The sequence below is a fragment of the Cotesia glomerata genome, linkage group LG7 (assembly GCF_020080835.1).
Source record: "Cotesia glomerata isolate CgM1 linkage group LG7, MPM_Cglom_v2.3, whole genome shotgun sequence".
In the NCBI taxonomy this organism is placed as follows: Eukaryota; Metazoa; Arthropoda; class Insecta; order Hymenoptera; family Braconidae; genus Cotesia; species Cotesia glomerata.
In genome coordinates this window covers 16,277,064-16,298,503 of record NC_058164.1, presented here as the reverse complement: position 1 = coordinate 16,298,503, position 21,440 = coordinate 16,277,064, and the positions used below count along the sequence as shown (strand labels likewise).

Below are 21,440 nucleotides of genomic sequence, written 5' to 3'. Positions count from 1 at the left end.
AAAGAACTGAAATCTGAATTGAATCATGCTCGTGAAGAATATTTAAAATCTGCTCTCTCAAATCTACCTCATGGTTCAACTGTATGGAGCAAACTTAAACACTTTGGATTAATTAAATCAAATCCTTCATCACCGCTGAATTTCTTTGATGCTTGTGAACTAAATGAATATTTTGCAAATATAGTAAGGAAGCATCAGTCTTGTGACGCCAACTTCATTGATTCTTTGCCGAGAGAGCATGATAAAGTGGTTGAATGTGCATTTAACTGGACCAAAATCGACATTGTTAATGTAACAAAGGCACTGCATCTCACGCTAACCAAATCGAAAGGTAAAAGTCCTGATGGTATTGACTTGAGGTGGTTGAGGGATCATTTTTCGCAAATCTCTCTCTTTCTCACAATTTTATTTAATAGATCTCTCGACACTGGTATTTTTCCTGATATTTGGAAGATTATTTACATAATACCTTTAAATAAGATCACACCACCAAGGTCTCCGTCAGACACTCGACCAGTTGCAAATTTGTCGCATTTGGCTAAAGTCTTTGAAAGAATTATTGCTAATCAGGTGACAGCATATTTGGAAGATAATGAGCTATTTGATTCTTTTCAGTCTGGATTTAGGAAACATCACAGTACGCAAACAGCGTTATTGAGACTTACTGATGATATTCGACAGGCAATGGACAATAGCAAGCTTACTATATTAGTATTGTTTGACTTGAGCAAAGCTTTCGACCATGTTGATCCCCAAAATATACTGATTGCGCTATTTAAGCTTGGTTTCTCAATGGAAACAATAAGTTGGTTTTTCTCTTACCTGTCGGGTCGATCTCAATCAATATTGAACGATCTTGGGACTCCAATTCAACTACTTAAAACTTCATCCGGTGTTCCACAGGGGTCTGTTCTGGGTCTAATCCTGTTTCTAATAGTCATGAATTCTGTGGCTCAGCGACTGGTATATTGCAAGCATGGACTGTTTGCTGATGACAAATATATATACTCTCACTTATTTTTCTATCAGTTACATGATGCTGTCTGGAGGGTCAACTCAGATCCACAATCAGTCGCTGACTGGGCAAGAGACCATGGATTAGAAATCAACTTAAATAAAACAAAGGCTATGATCTTGGGCTCTAATAGTAAGTTGAAAAAGCTTGAGGACTTGGATCTGCCACCAATAGTAGTAAATGGTATCATAATACCCTACGTTAACTTTACCAAGTGCTTAGATATTCAGCTAAGTAGAAATCTGTCATGGAACTACCACGTCACTCAGATAGTTAGTAAAGTGAACTCAGCTCTGCATTGTCTCAAAGTTAGGAAAAACATCTTTTCAACTCCTATAAGAAAATTACTAGTATCAGCAACCATCCTACCACTAGTTGACTATTGTTCCGTTGTATTGGTAGACTCAACTCCTGATAACAATTTAAAGCTACAGTGTGCGATTAACTGCTCTATCAGATTTATCTTTAATCTAAAAAAAGATGAGCATATTTCACCTTTCAGACGTGAACTGGGATGGTTTTTTGTGAAGTATCGCCGAATGTATTACATGAGCTGTTATTTTCACAAACTACTTCAAGTTGAAAAGCCTAAGTACTTACGAGAGCTATTCACTGAAGACATTGATATTAGACGTTCAAATAGGCTAGCAGCTAAAAAACATACTGCCTTCAAACTACCTCATTTTGCTACCACCTATATGGAGCACTCCTTCTTGATCTCCGTGATTCGTTTGTGGAAAGAATTACCTGATGAAATTGTAAATTCGAGTAGCAGTGAAGTCTTCAAAAATAAAGTTTTTGACTATTTGATAAATTTAGACAGTTGATAAATTAAACAATTGATAAATTAAATTTGTTGATTACAGTACTTTTTATACTAATTAAAGGATTTAAATTGAGACAATAGTCGAATCAGTTTAAAAAAGTTTAAAATGTTTAAAAGTTTTTGAAAGAAAGTAAATTTAAAATATTATTTTTGCAATATTATTCTAAAATTTAGGATAAGAATTATGTACTTACATTTACATTTAATATTATTAATTTTTAAGATGAAAATATTTTGTATTTAAATTGCCATTTGGCCTGTGCCTTGGCATAAATAAAGTTATCAATCAATCAATCTTATAGAAAGCAAGCCAGTTATTTAGCTTTGCAGATACAACAAAAAATTTAGATTAAACTTCCACTCATTTTGGCCGGTGATTTTAACATCAACTTCGGTAATGAAAAATCAAAACCATTGCTACAGTTTCTAGAGGAAGAATTTGATTTAAGAATAAAAAATAATCCAGCAGAATCAACAACAAAATATAATACTACCATTGATGCAGTTTTTTCAAGACATTTAAATCCGAACAAAAACAGTTTCACTGTAAAAAAATCGCGCCAAGTCCACGTTCATAAGACTATTAAGAAAAAAAAATTTTATTTCTTTACAAAAAGATATAAAATAAAAAATTAAAAAATCCAAGTAACCGATATGATTATATATGATTTTCGGAAATTAAAAAAAATTTTGTTGTAAATTTAAAAATTAAAAGAAACAATTTTGGAACGTATTTAGTGTGCGTGGTTACAAAATATTTCACTTTTTATGAAATTCGTAAAATCTATCTACTAGGACTTTTAAAAAGAATTGAAGTACACAATGACGCACACCAAATCCGTTCCAAAATAGTTTCTTTTAATTTTTAAATTTACAACAAAATTTTTTTTAATTTCCGAAAATCATATATAATCATATCGGTTACTTGGATTTTTTAATTTTTTATTTTCTATGTTTTTGTAAAAAAATAAAATTTTTTTTTCTTAATCGTCTTATGAACGTGGACTTGTCGCTATTTTGTTACAGTGAAACTGTTTTTGTTCGGATTTCAGTATTTTTTGTAATTATAACAAAAATTGACAATTTTAATTTAATACATTTCCGGTGGCAAACTATCCCCTTTAAGCTATAGTTCATGTTAAAGTTATTCTTGCGCTGCCTGGCGTGTGTAATTGCAAGTTGTCAAATATCTTTTTTTCACTGTAGTTTCCCATCTATTATAAGATTAGCATGCATCCTTATATTATTTAGTCTCTGGCCGTCCGCTTTTTACATAAAAAAAAAGTTAAAATCTAAAAATCTGGGTCGCTATAGTTTGTGCTGATTATTTTTATTAATTTTAAATAGAAATTATAAAGATAATTGATAATAATCAAGTAATACGCGTCATAAAAAGCATGAACTACTATTATAAAATATAATATAAAAAAAATCAAAATAAATTTGAAAAAAAATTTGTAATTTCAAAAAACCGTTCTGCTTAAGATATATACATAGTCGGTAGTCTGGCTTGAAAACGGAACGTGGCGCCAGACTCTATCGAGTCTGTTGATAAAATAGAATCCCAAACATATGTTTCCTACTTCAGTTACCACAAGCCAATTATTACTTAAATTGAGCCTACTGATTAAGTTTATATTACATTATATTTGTTAATAACAAAAAAAAATATTATTAAACGGAGAAAAATTAATTATACTACCTACAATGAGAGACAATAATTTATGCCTGCTTGTGTTGCTTTGGTATCGATGAAAGTTTGGATTTATGAAAATTTGTCCAAATAAATATGAAAGTTTGTAAAAATGCTGATGAGTATAAATGAATAAAAGCATAGAAAAATTTACGTATAATTGTATATAAATACAAATGATTCTATGTAAATTAGATCATCTGTGCAATTTTACAGTTGTACACATGATCAACTGAACAAATAAAATTCCCTATTTTTAAAAATATGTACAACTAATAATATGTTTATTTGATTCTAATTCCAAAAGTATAAATGGAAAAATGAACATTACTATAAATGAAAATTTATAAATTTACTAGCTAATAAAAAATATCATTTGAATAAATGATTAATAATACAAGAATATAGAAAAATTAATGATACATTCACTTAATGAACTTATGTATTCAAAAATATAGATCCGGATGTAAAATAACTATGATAATTATTTGAACAAAAGAAATTGCGGATAAATAATCGTAATGAATAAATGTAGAAATGATTTTATGAATAAACGACATTATGATCATTAGTATTTTTAAGGTTGTGTATAAATAAACATTTTTAAACATGATGATCGGCACAAATGAAAGCTGTCCGAATGGATATTTGAATAAATGAAATTCTATCCAAATAAATCGAGAAAAATAAACATCTGCATTAAAGTTAATCTGTAAAAATGAATATTTGTCCAGAAGTTACACTGTAAAAATGAATATTTTTCCAAAAGTTAAACTGTTAAAATTAATATTAGTTAAAAAGAAGATTTCCATGATCTCCCTCTAGTAATTTTATACTGTCAATATTTTAGATTTAGAAATAGTAGCAGTCACTTTTATAACTTTCATTACTTTTTTTATTATAAGTTTATTTAAAGTAAAACAAATATTCATACAACTTTTACAACTCATTGTCTAAACGTAAAATCTATTACAATATATGAACTATTATGCTAATAAAATTATTAGAGATATCGTGGAAATCTTTTTTTTTAACCGATATTCATTTTGACAGTTTAACTTCTGGACAAATATTCATTTTTACAAATTAACTTTAATGCAGATGTTCATTTTTCTTGATTTATTTGGATAGAATTTCATTTATTCAAATATCCATTCGGACAGCTTTCATTTGTACCGATCATCATGTTTAAAAATGTTTATTTATACACAACCTTAAAAATACTAATGATCATAATGTCGTTTATTCATAAAATCATTTCTGCATTTATTCATTACGATTATTTATCTGCAATTTCTTTTGTTCAAATAATTATCATAGTTTTTTTACATCCGGATCTATATTTTTGAATACATAAGTTCATTAAGTGAATGTATCATTAATTTTTTTATACTCTTGTATTATTAATCATTTATTCAAATGATATTTTTTATTAGCTAGTAAATTTATAAATTTTCATTTATAGTAATGTTCATTTTTCCATTTATACTTTTGGAATTAGAATCAAATAAACATATTATTAGTTGTACATATTTTTAAAAATAGGGAATTTTATTTGTTCAGTTGGTCATGTGTACAACTGTAAAATTGCACAGATGATCTAATTTACATAGAATCATTTGTATTTATATACAATTATACGTAAATTTTTCTGTGCTTTTATTCATTTATACTCATCAGCATTTTTACAAACTTTCATATTTATTTGGACAAATTTTCATAAATCCAAACTTTCATCGATACCAAAGCAACACAAGCAGGCATAAATTATAGTCTCTCATTGTACTATACAAAAATAGTAACTTCTACTATTGTAATGCACCTAGTGCATCCAGCAGGTGACGCTACATGTTATTAAAGCGCTATCTATTATGAGAGCGCGAATTCAAATGAAATATTCAAATTAATAAATATTAAATGATTAAAATTAGTTAAATTTTATATTCGAAGTAAATATTCAAATCATTTATTTCATGCTTTTACTCTTACCAGTTGTAATAAACATCTTTTAGTTAACTCTGTTTTATTTACAAAAGAAAATAAAATAAAATAAAAAAACATATTTCGGTACAAAAAGACATTGTAACCGAATTCTCAGAACCCATAAAAAGTACTTGAATAATTCAAGGACTATTTCTCGCCACATGGAACTTAAAACCCTATGAGGAAAAGTCGTAAAAGACACGTGTGAAATTCAATAAACCCTTGTTCTAAAAGTAACAAAGAATAATAAAAAACCATATGTAACTAAACAAAAATAATATTGTTAAATAACATTTACTGTTAAAATCTAACTTTATATAATATTGTAGTTAAGCAAAATTGAGTAAAAATAATTAATAATTATTATCTTGTATTTAATTTATAATTAATAATTATTATTTAATTAATTTACCATTAATTTACTATTAAATCATTATTTAATTATTATTTAATTTATAATTAAATAATAATGTCTATTCTTTTATACATGATAATAATTAAACCGACTTATAATTTTATTAGAAAATCCGATTGTAAAATAATAGAAATAATATTTAATTCAAGTTATTAATTAGTCAAACTCAAACATTAATCCAACATATTATAAACAATATAATATATATATTTTCATGTTATAGTTTATTATAATTTTTATTGTAATTTAATTTCAAGTTAATTATAAGTTCATTTTTATTATAAATAGATTTTAAAAAGGGTCTGTTAAATTAATAAAAATAGTTAAATAAACATAATGACTGTATTGCTAAAAGTGTATATTAGTGAAGTCTAACTTTCAGGCCGATAGGCTGAAATAAATATATATAGATATAGAGAAAATACATGTTAATATATAAGGATCATTTATATGTAGTAGAAAATGTGTGTGCTTATGTATTCCTTAGAGTGGATGTATGTATGGAAGTTATGGTGGGAGAAGAACGGAGTTTGAAGCTCTTCAGAAAAACTATGTAACGACACTTCTCACCGAGAGCTTAGATCGCTAAGATCACGTCATTGTAAACCTCAATTTTATATTTTGAAGCTTTTTAATATTTTGTCAACTTGAATAATAAATTGAAACCAACTAAATAATTTTGATCAAAATTAAATAACGTCTAAATAGAATTCTTTTATTTAAAATGATTCCCTTCCCGCGCTGAAACCGAGTATTTTAATACTCCCGGGCGAAAGAACTACAGTAAGGTTTTCAATAAATAAAAATAACATCCACTAGATGGAAGCATAACACTATCTAATATGGTAATAAAATTAATTAGTAACAAAATAATAGGTGGTATCATTGACAATTGTAATCCTTTAAGGTGCAATTTCATGCTGACGCTTGACGCGGATTCTTACAAACTTAACAATGTTTAGTTTTGACGCTGCGTTAATTTAAGATGGCGCTCCAGTTAAAATTATATACCATTTAACCTTATTTGACACTAAGCCAGCGTCAAGTGTATGGAGGGTAGAGATACCTCTACCCTCCATACCTCCATAGTCAAGTGTCAAGCGTCAGCATGAAATTGCACCTTTAAATTAAAATACATGAGAGTCTTGAAGTTAGTCAACGGTCGAAACTCGCAAAAAACAGGCCACGATTCATTATTGGTTTAGGGATGGAAACATAAGCTGAAGGATCGATTCTCGATTCCGATTCTTTTTTCAGAAATTTCGATTCTCAGATTCGATTAATCAATTTCAAGAATCGATTCTTTTAAATAATCGATTCTGAGTAAAATTTTTTTTTCAATTAAAATTTCATAAATTTTTTTAATTTTAAAAAATAAAACTAGCATAATAAGGTAAAAGGTACAATAAAATTCAAATTTAAAAAATATTATTGCATTTTATTAAAAAAGTAACATTTGAAAACAATAAAGTTAGTATTTTACTCAAATAGTTAATTAAATATTATTATGATAACCACGAATTTGTAAGATAGATTTTAAGATAACCAACATATTCAAATGATTGGGTGATAATGTACTTCTGAGCTGATTTGCAATCAACCCTGAGTGTGAAAATAAGCGTTCACACGGTGTTGATGTTGCAACCACACTTAAGTATTTTATAGCTACAGTCGACAAATAAGGGTAATCAGATTCGAGCGATTTCCAAGTTACAATCAGGTTAGGATTCATTTTCCAGTCTACTGTAGATCGATTAATAAACTGCATAAGTTCGATAGGCAGACCGCCTGCTTCATCACTGTCAGCGACTTGAATGTTGTGTTGCACAGCGTCGTCTAAAAAATCCCACAGATCATTACTACCTGAAGATGGTTGATGATCTGTAAGATTATTTTCGCAGGTAATCACAAGAGTTTTCGATGACTTAATTTCTTTTTTCAAAATTTCACCTATACAGACAAGATCTCAATACCATATTAAAATCATATATAAATGAAAATAAAAATTTTCTCAAATATTTGAATTGAACGAAATCCGATTGAATGCGAACGCACAGAGAGCGCTAAATTTAAAATATTTTCATAATGAAATATAAAATTACTTTGGGCCATTTTTTATTTAATATATTGATGCTATAGTGTTATTACTCCGGCATTAAAATAAATTATAGACTCGATCACTAAGAATCGATTCTAGATCGATTCTGATAACTGGAAATCGAGTCTAAATAATCGAGTTTTTTTACCACAGAATCGATTCTCGGGTAGAATCGGAATCGATTTTACCATCCCTATATTAGTTAAAATTTAGGTGCGCGCGTAGAGCGCTATTCAAATTTCTAGTAGTTACTATTAATGATGGTAACGATTACTATCGAAAATTATAATTGTAAATATTATAAACTATAACTGTTACAATCGAAGATGGTAACTGTAACCATCTCAGATTGTAAAAATTCTGAAAGAAAAAATAATATAAATTTACTTAATTAAATCCTTTATTTACATCCATATTTTAGCTAATGTACATTTTTTTTCTTTGAAATTAAAAAATATTCTAAATTCCCTTCAAAATTTTTTTTTGAAAATTTGATTTTTTTGAAGATTAAATTTTTTTTTTTGAAATTTTAATTTTTTTTTTTATCTGAATTTTATTGAAAATTTTGATTTTTTTGGAAATATCAAATTTTTTTTGAAAAATTTGGCGTTGAAACTTGTTTTAGACAAATAAAAATTTAAATATAATTTCAATCCGAATTCAATCCCGATTTTTTGTGCACTACACTGCAGCACTACAGCTGCTTTTAGTTTATTCAGAAATGCATCCACGGTAACGTAGATTCTTAATTTTTTAAATATTTTTTACTAGCTTAGATAGTAGTTATTATTATTACTGACGGTAACTGCAACCATCAGGTTATATTAGGAATTACGATTTTGATAATAGTAGTAACTAATTAAAATATTAACAGTTACTATTACTGATTACCATCATAATAATAGTAGTAACCATCAGGATGGTAAATACTACAATTCAGATGGTTTACTTAATTATTTAAATAATATTTACTACTATCGAATTCAGTTAATAGATTTTAACATAACTGGATAATAAACTCTACTATAAAATTTTCTTCGTGTATACCCTAAAAAAAATAAAATTTTATTACAATTGCTTCACTAATTAATCGAAAGGAACTTCGTTCCATCCGGGTGTCCCTTGTCACCTCTCAAGTTTTTTTTTTTATTTTAATTCATTATAGAGAATTGCGTATGACTCTATCAAATACTATATCCATAAAATTAAGCAAAATAATTAATTAAAAGTAACAATGGGCTTTCAGACCTGACCATGTTCTGATTGGAGTTATATCTCTCTATTTATTTTATTGATTTCAATTCACACTTAAAATAATAATTCGTTACGATCAGTTAAAACTGAAATACTCGATATATTCGAGTTTTTCATGATTCATGATGCGAAGTATCAAAGAGTGCTTTACGATCGAAAAAAAATTTTTTTTTCTTTTCCAATAAAGTTCGAATGAATTACATTTTCCAAATCAAAATAATTGTAAGATAAGTGTGGATATTACCGCGGGATTTTTTTAGTAATGTTGTAAATAAACATTAATCTATAATTTGAAAAAAAAAAAAAAAATAGATCTAGTATTTTAAAACTTAAAGAATATATTGAGATAATAACTTTGATATACCAAATAATTATTTATTTTATCATCAACTATTGAAAAGCTACAATACCTTTACAGGCGAGAATTGTGCCTTTTTTTCAGTTGATGAATAAAAAGAACCGATCTTACGGTTTTTTTTTTCTTATGAATAAAAGCTTTAAAACGGACATGGGCTCGAAAAACGTCAGTAATACGGATATATTTACTAGACAAAAAAATTAAAATTTCATAAAATTAAGTAAAATAAAATTACATACCATGTTTACATTGAAATAATAATGTAATCATAATGTAGATATTAATCAAATGTGTACTTTATTTATTAAAAAAAACGTGATTTTCATTACATTTATTTCATTAGTACCATTATTCTCTAATACCAATAAGTTTTTTTAGGTACTCGATCTTCTTTAATATTCATTTTATCCATGATATCCATCTCGAAAGTTTTTAAGATTGGCTGGAAAAAAATAAATTTTAATAACTGAAAATATGTAAAGAAAAATCACTGAAATATATGTATATATACGTTAACAAAATACCTTGAAAGTAATTTTTTCGACATTGTCTTTGGTTGTATCTTTTGATTGCTCTCGGTAAAGATTTGGATGTTTATAATCCATAGTTTCTAAATTACTTAATGGTATTGGAATAATTCGTCCAGTTCGTGTAGATACACGAACTTTTTCTCCTTCTTCAGTGTATCTCCATTGGACTTTTGTAGCTTGCCTGTGAAACAAGTCAATTATATATTTATTATTTATAAAAAATAAAGATTACTCTTTTAAAAAAAATATTTAATATTTTTTCATACTAACATATCACTTGGATCTACTAAAGCCACATCTGTAGTTACCAACAATGGTTGCTCTTCTAAGACATAGATTCCCGGAAATTTTTTAGTTTTACCCATTGATACAAGTTTTGTATTTAAGCCTTCCACTATGACCCAATTTCTTTCTTGAATAATCATTTGAACTAAGCCCTGTTTACCCTTATCACGTCCTTTCAATACTTCAACCTGATAAAAAATTTCAACTATTAACTTAGATATAAATAATATAATTTCATTTGTCATCAATTACATAAATGAAGATGACAATTACGATTTACATCAGAAGATAAAAAAGGCCATTCGGCAGCCGAAATGGAAGTAGATTTCATGATGAATAATAAAAATACTACTAGGGTTGCATACGAAAAAAAAAAAAATAAACTTCTGTTTGATTAAACATATTCCTGTAAACGAAAAATGAATTGGATATGACATTTAGAAAACGAAATAACATTATAGAAATTTTCCATCAATATACGATTTTTAGTAGATTTCATAGAATTCTAACTATTGCATTGGTCCTCATGACGGAACTTTTGAAAAATTTTGATATATTCCGACTCGGCTCGTCAAGCGGATTCAGAAAATGCATATGATTCAAAAGTTTATATACGTATGTGTATGTGTATCTATATATATAAAAATAAATTGCTGTGCGTTAGTCTCGCTAAAACTCAAAAACGGCTGGACCGATTTTCAAAATTATTTTTTCGTTTTGTTCGCTATAGTTCAGAGATGGTTTAGAAAAATAAAAATTTTTGAAAAACTCGAAAGTTCAGCTAAAAAAATAAAAAAAAAAAAAAGTTAATTGCTGTGCGTTCGTCTCACTAAAACTCAAAAAAGGCTGGACCGATTTTCAAAATTGTTTTTTTTTGTTTTGTTTGCTGTAGTTCAGAGATGATTCAGAAAAAAAATTTTTTTGGAAAACCCAATAGTTTAGCTTAAAAAATCATTATCATCAATCATCATCGAATAATAAAAAAATATATAAATAAATTGCTGTGCGTTAGTCTCGCCAAAACTCAAAAACGGGTGGACCGATTGAAAAATTTTTTTTGTTTTGTTCGCTATAGTTAAGGGATGATTTAAAAAAAAAAATTAAGAAAACGGTTGACCCTGAAGGCCATCCGTGCAACTTCCCGCTAATTCCATACCTAGGCGCTTAAAATTGCACTTATGACGTTTTTGAGCTCTTCGAGCTCAAAAATACAATTTATATGTTATTTTGAGCTCTCCGAGTTAAGAAGACAGCTTTCCTATGCTTTTGAATTCCTTGAGCTCAAAAATCTTATCAAAGTTCGATGAAACACGATTTTCAAATTTTCAAACTGCTATAACTTTTGAATGAATTGATCGATTTTCACGCATTTGGCAGCGATATATGTAGTTTTTTAAGTTCTATAAATGATTCAGAACATAAAAATTGATCTGATGAAACATTTCGGAGTTATTACAAAAAAACACTTTTTTCGATTTTTTTCGACAACGATATCTCACGAACGCATCAACCGATTCTGACGCTTTTCGTGGTGATCGATGCAGGTTTTCAAGGTTAAGAGCTAATGAGTTTTCGAGGTCGATCGGTTCAGCCAATTCGGAGATATTTAAAAAAAATAAAAAAAAAACAAATTTTTTTTTCACTTTTTTTGCGATTTCTCGAAATCTACTGGTCCGAATCGGTTCCGACTTTCAGGAAATCTAAGTTTGGCGAAGACCTTTCGAATGACATTAACTGCGATCAAATCGGTCAAGCCGTTCAGAAGTTATAAGAGGTTTATATACACACACACACACACACACACACACACACACACACACACAGTACAGAGGATGGATACCTCAGTGCCGGCGAGGGAAGGCGTGCAAACGGGCCTAAACTCGTCGTTATCAAGCGACCGTTTGAACAGTGGAGTAGACCCCATGGCTCTGCTGTCTAGCAATGCTAGCAAGGTTACAGGGAGTACGAAATCAGCCCAGATGGCAGAGAACGGACAGCTGAGCAACATTCCTTCAAAAAGTGGAGGACCTTTTGCTCCTGCCACTAATCAAACCCACCGAGGAAGAATGAACTCTCTACCGACCGTCACCGGCCAACAGTCACCAATGGAGAGGCTCGGCAACAAGATTGATGAGTTAGCCGACTTTATAAAAGACAGAAAGAATCTCCACCATGAGATCAGAAAATTGGTTTCGTCTATTAGTACGGCATATAGGCTGGCCAACAAGTCACCAACGGATTCGGCGTCAACGACTCAAACATCTCCTTAGTCTGAACAAAAAATCACAGCCACCTCTGACCACTCCTAAGAAATTACCACAGCAAGGAGATGGCAACAAGAAGAGGCCGCTGTCCACGCCCAGCCCTTCCTCAGATATTGACAAGCCAGCACAGAAAGACAGCCCGGGATGATACCTGGACCAAAGTGACTCGGCAAAACAAGAAAAAGAAAGAACAGGAGCCAGTGACTCAAGCTGCTACAGCCCAAGACCAGCCAAACAGCGGTGGCTCCAAGAAACCAAGGAGGAAGAAGACAAGAACTAAAGCTGTCCTAGTCCAACCAGCTGAAGGGCGAACATACGCCGATCTCCTGAAGGAAATCAAGGCCAAGGTAAGCCCTGTCGAGACGGGCGTAGACATAAGGTCTATTAAAAAGACGAAACACGGAGGCGTTCTCCTTGAAATGGCTCGAAAGACCGAAGACAGCAAGGCATTCACCGATGCAGTAAGGGCAGCCACTGCAAACATCGACACAGTCAAGATGCTAACACCAACAACAACGATCGAGATCCTCGACTTAGATGAAATCTCTACCGAGAGCGAAGTCCGTGAAGCACTCAAACGTGAATTCACTGACAACCTGGAGGTCAAATGGGTAAATTTAACAAAACCCACACCACGAGGTGATCGGGCAGCCTTCTGCGAACTAGACGAGCCCAGTGCGATTAAGGCCCTTGACAAGGCCCGTATACGGATCGGTTTGGTGAACTGTCGTATACGCCCAGTAATAAAAGTAACACGTTGTTTTAAATGTCTTGGTTATGGACACCAAACACGTCAGTGTGCGGGACCAGACAGAAGCAGGTGCTGCTACAAATGTGGCGGAGAGAACCACAAGGCCGTAAACTGCACGGAGAAGTTAAAATGCTTCCTTTGTGCTTCGGACAAAGATGCCCAGGATAGTCTATGCCATATTTCTGGTACTGGAGCGTATAAGGCATTCCGCAAAGCACTTGCAGAAGCCACGAAAGGTCAGAAATGACACGCATACTACAAGGCAACCTGAATAGGTGCGCCTTGGCGCAAAACCTGCTGCGCCAGCGTGTTTTCGAAGATAAAATTGACGTCTGCTTTATCTGCGAGCAATATCTAAACATCGAAGGTAAAACATGGTTCGCAGACGAAACGGGCACGGCAGCAATTTGGATTGTGAACACAAAGAACGTTACCGTCAACAACTCGACCTCATAGTGCTGAACACCGGGAGCACCACGACCTTTAGAAGACCAGGGTACCAAGAATCCATCTTCGACATCTCATTGGCGACTCCAAGGACTGCCAACATGATTGAAGACTGGACAGTATCCGAAGAATACAGTGGCAGTGATCACCAGTTTGTGACATTCAGCGTTGGATTGGCATTTGCTCCGGTTTCACAACGCGACGTTTCTAAGCGGAAGTGGAATGCCAAAAGGCTTGATCCATAGGCATTGCAAGCTTCACTCGCACGAAGCTGGTCTATCCTCCAGAACAACCCGACACCGGATACATGCAGCGAGACGGAAAAGGCAGTGCTAAACACGATGAAGGAAATTACTGCCGCATGTGACGCCTCTATGCCGCGGCTGAAAAACCAGAGCTTCCACAGGCCGGCGTACTGGTGGTCAGCAGACATAGCAGAACTTCGCAAAATATGCCATCAGCTACGTCGTCGAGCAACAAGAGCTACGAAACGCTCCCCAAGCCAGGACTTGTATTCAAAAGAGTACAAGCAGGCCAAAAAGACGCTAAGCCGAGCCATTAAAGCAAGTAAAGCGAAACTGTGGAAAGAGATCTGCAACGATCTCGACAATGACCTCTGGGGTAAAGCCTACCAAATTTTCGCCAAACGACTTGGAAAGGCTTCACCAGAGGCGCCGAAGTCTCCTGCCTTGATGGAGAGCATTGTAACGGAGCTTTTCCCCAAACACCCACCGCGGGAGAAGAAACACTACACTAAGAACAGCGAAGTAACACCCTTCACAACTAAGGAATTACAAGACGCGGCCAAGTCACTCAAAACAGGAAAGGCACCTGGACCTGATGGCATCCCGGCATCGGTGATCAAAACTGTAGCCCTGGAATACCCAGACATACTCCTGAACACCTACAACGCATGCTTGGCAACTGGCACGTTTCCCGTGATCTGGAAACGGCAGAGATTGGTTCTCTTAGACAAAGGTAAGGGAACCCCCATAACACCTTCGTCGTTTAGACCACTCTGTATGCTGGACATTGCTGGAAAACTGCTCGAGAAGCTCATACAAGGGAGACTTCGCAACGACATAGACCGTGCTGGAGGTTTTGCCGCAAACCAACACGGCTTTCGGAAAGGACGTTCAACAGTCGGCGCGATCCAGAAAGTCGTAGCGACAGCGAGAGAAGCATGGACTGGTAGCCTCAAAGCCCGCAAGGTGTGTCTTGTCCTCACGCTAGACACTAGAAATGCCTTTAACAGCGAAAATTGGAGAGATATTTTGGACGCCCTGGAGCACAGATTTGACGTGGAGCCGGAGAATCTAGCACTAGTCGACAACTACCTTGACGAGAGAAAGCTGATAGCAGAAACCACGGAAGGTCCACAAGAATACGCCATAACGGCTGGCGTGCCGCAAGGCTCAATAATGGGGCCCGATCTATGGAACGCGGACTACGACGAGCTTCTGGAAATCCCGTTGCCAAAGCAAGTGGAGCTAACGGGCTTTGCAGACGACGTCGCGGCCACGATAATAGTAGACAGCGTAGAGGAGGCCGAACTACTCGTTCGGGAAACCATTGATGCTGTCGAGACTTGGCTCGATAAACATCACCTGAAACTCGCAAAACACAAAACCGAGATGGTCGTTCTGACTCGCCAAAAATGGTTCTCAAAACCATTTGCTGTGGACATGGGAGGAATAACGCTAACGTCAACAAGGGCCCTGCGCTATCTGGGGGTAATGATAGACGAGAAACTATCTTTCCGCGAACACCTCGATAGTGCATGCCAGAAAGCCAGCAAGACGGTGTCTAGCCTAGCACGAATTATGACGAATACTATGGGACCAAGAACCAAAAAGAGGAGAGTCCTTCTGGAAGCAGTCCATTCGGTACTGCTTTATGGAGCGGAAATATGGGCAGATATATTAAAGCAGAAAACCTATCGGCGGAAAATGGCAGCAGTGCAGCGGCGAGGCGCTCTCAGAGTTGCCTGCGCCTACCGCACGGTTTCCGAAGCGGCTGTATTGGTCATTGCGGGAGCTGCGCCCATCGACCTATTAGCGTTCGAGAGAGCAAGACTCTACGACGCTAAAATCGGTGGCGAAAACATGAAGGAGGCAAGAACGAGGATAAAAACGGAAACGCAGCAAGAGTGGCAGGACCGATGGACGTCGGGAGAGACAGGCAGATGGACAGCGCGACTGATCCCAAACATCAACGTCTGGCTTTCTCGGAAGCACGGGGACACGGACTTCTTTCTGACCCAGCTACTGACGGGACATGGGCAGTTCAATGCCTATCTATTCAAGATGGGTTTGCACAGCACACCAACGTGCAAATACTGTCCAGCCAAAATTGACAACGCCGAGCACACGTTTTTCGAGTGTGATCGATGGAAGGACGATAGAATCTGCACCGAAGAAACAATGGGCACCGCGCTCTCCCCTGAGAGCTTGGTAACCTGCATGATCAAAAAAGAAGAAAACTGGACAGCTGTAGTAGCCTACGCGCAGCGTCTCTTGAAAGAAAAAATCGCAGAAAGGGATTAGAAACCAGTAATAACAAGAAGTAGGTGTCGTGAGGCACAACATGGACTGGATTGAAGTAATGCTAACGCGGTCCTGATCCAGTCTTCCCTGTAACATCTATAGGGAAACGAGAGAGGAGGATGTTTAGTCGGTATTGTTGCAAAATAATATTGTCTTCTGGGTCCGACATACCCAGGCACCAACACCTAGCCCTGGCATACGTAAACGTATTTTACCTCCTCTATAAAAAAAAAAAAAAAAAAAAACACACACACACACACACACGCACACACACACAGACGTACGGGCATCATCGTAAAAATAGTCAGGAAAGCTTCTTAAGGCTTCAAAACGTCGAGATCTGTTGTAACCTCGATTTTTTCAAAACGGGGTGAAAACAATAACTTCCCGACTTTTTGAAAATTTTCGATTTTCTTAGCGGGAAGTTAAAAATTTTTGAAAAACGCGAAAATTCAGCTAAAAAAATCAAAAATTATTAATTTTGTGTTGGAATCGCTATTGTTACGCTTGAGCCTCAAGGTTGTAAGAGAGTACCAAAATTGTTCGATATATAGGAAGATACGTACAAGTATACTACAGAGTTGTACTATTTACCTATTCAGTTTGTCGGACATAACCACAAATCTCAAGAAGAAACGCAAGAAGAATGTTTGTCATTACTTTTGTTTTGTTCGTGTTTATTTTTGTAATGTTTATATCTATCTATCAATGGGGTATTCCATACCAAATCGACCACTTTTGAACCCGACCCCTTTAGATTTAGCTGAAACTTTACGATTCTTTTCTACCCTTCAAAAGACATTTTTGAGAATTTTTTCAAATTTTTTTATCCAACCCAAAAAAAGTTATGAATTTAAAAAAAAAATGGCTTTTTTATTTTCAAATAGCCATAACTTTTTTAGGCATTGACCTTTGGGTACCTTTTTCTTTTAATAAATTTTTGTTTTTGAATGAACTTTTGGAAAAAAAACGCAAAAAAAATTAAATATGATTAATTCTATAAAAAATAATCGGTTTTTTTTAAGCACAATCGTTATTTTTTCGAAGTTGGTGACTTTTTGTTTTTAATTTTTTTTCTCAAAAAAAAACTTCAATCAATTTGACAACTATTTCCGCTCATCCCGGGCAGGGCCGATTTTTTTTTATATTTTTTTTAATTGAAAAAAAAAAAATTTTTATTTTAGAAAATTTGACAATTTTTTTTTTCAATTAAATAAAAAAAAAATTAGGAAAACGGTTGACCCTGAAGGCCATCCTTGCAACTTCCCGCTAATTCCATATCTGGACGCTTAAAATCGCAATTATGCCGTTTTTGAGCTCTCTGAGCTCAAAAATACAATTTATGTGTTGTTTTGAGCTCTCCGAGCTCAAAGAGATAGGTTTTATAGGCTTTTGAGCTCTTCTAGCTCAAAAAAGCCATTTTTTTGAAAAATTCATAACCTTTTTTGGGTTGAACAAATAAATTTTAAAAAATTCTCAAAAATGTTTTTCAAAAGGTAGAAAAGAATGATAAAGTTTCAGCTAAATCTAAAGAGGTCGAGTTCAAATGTGGTCGCTTTGGCATGGAATACCCCATGTATAAAAATGAATAGCTGTGCGTTAGTCTCGCTAAAACTCAAAAACGACTGGACCGATTTTGATAATTTTTTTTTTATTTTGTACGTCATCAGGTATAGTTAGAGGATGGTTTAGAAAAAAAAAATAAAAAGTTGAAAAAAAGAATCCTAAATATTAAGAAATCAAAAATATCAAGTAACATCAATCGTTTCCTGCTTCACAGCAGTATTTCATTTGTCTCCTATATAAGTCTATCTATATATATATATATAGTAAATTTTTTTTTAAATAATTTATTTAAAGTACCCCAATAACGGCTATACGTATGATATTTTAAGTATATTATCAAGTTTTTTACCCGATCTCCTCGAAAAAAACTCCATTCTTTAATTGGTTCAATGTAATGAACTGGAACAGTTTTACCAGGAGCATTATCAAAATAAAATTCTCTTGTCCAAGGTCGGTGTGTTGTAAATTGCCATTTTGTTCTTTGAAGAGTTCTAGGAAGATAACGTGGGTCATTGGGTGTTTTGAAATAAATCTAAGAACAAATATTATAATTTAAAACTAATCTTTACTTATTAATAATTAATTATCATACTTGTTCCATAGATCGTTTTATGTAACGATCCGGTAAATTCGCATATTTTTTCGACCATTCAGCAACATGTTGAAGACATGAATAAGGTTTTTTTATCCGCATTATGTTTATATAATTATAATTTTTCAAAAGTAATTAATTTGTTGGAACTGCAACTCGATTTTTTTAGTAGTATTACGATTTCATACTATGAGCATTTTTTTTTCTTTCGTTTGCTAGGTTATTTCCCTAAAAGGCCTTTAACGGCTAGTCTATTAAATTGTACCACGTGATAAAGGTATACTCTATAGAAAGCTATGTTATGTCCAATGATATGATAGGTGTCGTCGTTGATGCATTACGCGGCAAATTCACAACAAATATATTTTATAAAATAATAATAATAATAATAAAGTTAATATTTTTGTTCTTTTGTTAACTGATAAAACCATAAGAATCTACGATATAATTTTTGAGCCCAGTTATGCATTTGTGTATGTACCATGCTAAATATATGTAGGCGCAGACAGGGACGAGAATAAGAGAATAAGTATTAGTGAATAAGTTAAAATAAGGATTTGTATACATGTTAGAATAAGTATAAGGGGAATATTATGATACGTACGGCGTCAATAGGCCAATAGTCGTGTTGCGTCCTTTTAACATGGTTGGAATGTGTTTTTATGTGGTTTTTTGCGATTTTTAAGTACTGATATCTCGCAAACTAAGCGAGATATCAAAAAATTTTATTCTTTCTTTTCGTTTTCTTTCGTCGAGATCTATAAGAATCTGCTTTCAAATCGTGGCGCCGTACGAATCGTAATCTCCCCCCAATAGTTTTTAATCTTAAATTCAAATTAATAAATAACAATAAATTTAAGTAAATCCCGCGTAACTACAACTCACACCCCAGTCTAGAAGGTGGCAGTACGATCAATCTGGTGACCTTGCTAGACATGACAGCAACGTCAAGGGTCACGAAATTATTATTGAAATTATAGTAATAGACTTTTTTAATAAGGTCGCATAAGTTGTACTGTTATGCTTCCATCTAGTGGATGTTATTTTTATTTATTGAAAACTTTACTTAGAGCTGTATTCATAGTTCGGGCTTAAGTGTAAGTGCACCTTAAGCACAAGCTTAAGGCAGCGTTTAGATTCATATACGGCTTTCTTAAGATATACTTCAAAATTTGATCTTATCTAAGACATGTGGCTGGGATAAATATTCATAATTTTAACTTAAGACAAGCTTGAGCATTAGATATTTCTGATGTATTCATATTCAAATAAGACGGTCTTATAAAATACCTTAACCTTACTTTTCATCCAAATAAGAGAGTTTTTTTCTAAGTCATCATTTCAGTTGACTTGAGATAATCTTAAATGTATTTACAGTGAAAAAAGTGGTTCAAATAATGAATTTTTTGGGGTTATATAATATTGACATCGACGATAATAATGATATCAATTTTGATTTGGACGACGATGATTTAATCATACGTATTCCAAAACGTTATATTCGAGATGTGCAAGATCCTTTTGATTTTTGTTCAGACATCGAATTCAAGTAAAGATATAGATTTGACAAGGATAATGTTAAATTCGGAATATTACCTCTTATAGAACAAAATTTAACTAAAGTCAATAAACGAGGATTACCAATCCCACCAATTTTTCAATTATTATGATTGCGATTTTATGCAACTGCAAGTTTTCAGGTAATTATAAATCAAGTTGAGAATATTTATTTCTTATTTACAGTTATTTGCTAACTTAGAGAACACTGAAAAGAGCGTTTTTATTTTTCAAACAAATATATATTTTGATAAAACTATTCTTACAGCTCATTTTAGGTGATACCATGACAGTATCACAACCAACAGTTTCCAGAATAGTTTTTCGGGTGAGCGTTTTACTTGCAAGCGAAATTCATGATTACATTAAAATGCCTCGAACTCAAGCAGCAAAATTAGAAAACCAGAGACTTTTTGAACGTTTGGGATTTGGTAATGGAGCAATTGGAATACCCGGGGTTGATGGAGCAATTGATTGCACTTATATCCGATGAGTTCATACAATGTTTCAAAATATTAATGAAATCAACAGAAATCGAAAGGGCTATTTTTCTCTGAATGTACAAGTAAGTATTTCTCTTATTTTCACTAGTCATTACAGACTGAATAACTTATAATATGATAATTTTTATTATTTCGTAGGCGATTGTTGGCTCATGGATGGAATTTTTAGATATTGTTCCAGAATGGCCTGGTAGCGCTCATGATAGTCGAATTTTTCAAAATTCTCGAATTTACATGAGATATTCTGAACGTGAACTAACTGGGATACTTGTCTACGTATTCTTGATAATTTGTAATCATAAATTAAAGTCACAATTTTATCTCAGTTGAATTCCGAACTGTAAATGTAATAAATTCAGAATTGTAAATATAATGGATTCTATAAAAATTTAAACTTTCGTTAAATAGATATCATTTGTAATTACTTTTTCAAAAATATATCTATAAGAAAAGTTTTTGAACGTGTTTTAATAAAAAACAAAATTTTTTATAAAAAAACCATTTTTATTTTCAACCTTGACATTTTTGGTTTGATTACATTAAAAAAAGTAATTTATTTAATATAAAAATTTAATACATGCTTTAATAAAAAGTTACGGGCTTAACACTCTAATATAGTTAAAAATTGCATTCAAATGCACTTTAAAATTAAAATACTGTTAGCCCTTGGTACTTAAAAAGTTTTTTTAACGTACAGTATAAAATTATTTGTATTTTAAAAATTGCTATCACCTTATAAAATCTTTCAAACTAACGA

At 32.8% G+C, this 21,440-nt stretch overlaps 1 protein-coding gene and 1 long non-coding RNA gene across 2 annotated transcripts; one reads left to right on the top strand and one right to left on the bottom strand.

The window, feature by feature from the left end:
- Positions 1–9,916: 9,916 nt before the first annotated feature.
- Positions 9,917–18,900, bottom strand: LOC123268397 (probable 39S ribosomal protein L24, mitochondrial). The gene is made up of 5 exons (XM_044733408.1): positions 18,624–18,900; positions 18,381–18,563; positions 10,443–10,645; positions 10,167–10,353; positions 9,917–10,084 (listed from the first exon to the last, which is right to left on the bottom strand). Exons 1-5 carry the CDS (start codon positions 18,723–18,725, stop codon positions 9,998–10,000), a joined length of 762 nt encoding a protein of 253 aa, XP_044589343.1. The 5' UTR covers positions 18,726–18,900; the 3' UTR covers positions 9,917–9,997.
- Positions 18,901–19,731: 831 nt separating this feature from the next.
- LOC123268398 lies at positions 19,732–21,077 on the top strand. The gene is made up of 3 exons (XR_006510226.1): positions 19,732–20,323; positions 20,449–20,745; positions 20,822–21,077. It is a non-coding gene; the product is annotated as an uncharacterized LOC123268398 (long non-coding RNA).
- The last annotated feature ends 363 nt before the right edge of the window (positions 21,078–21,440 follow it).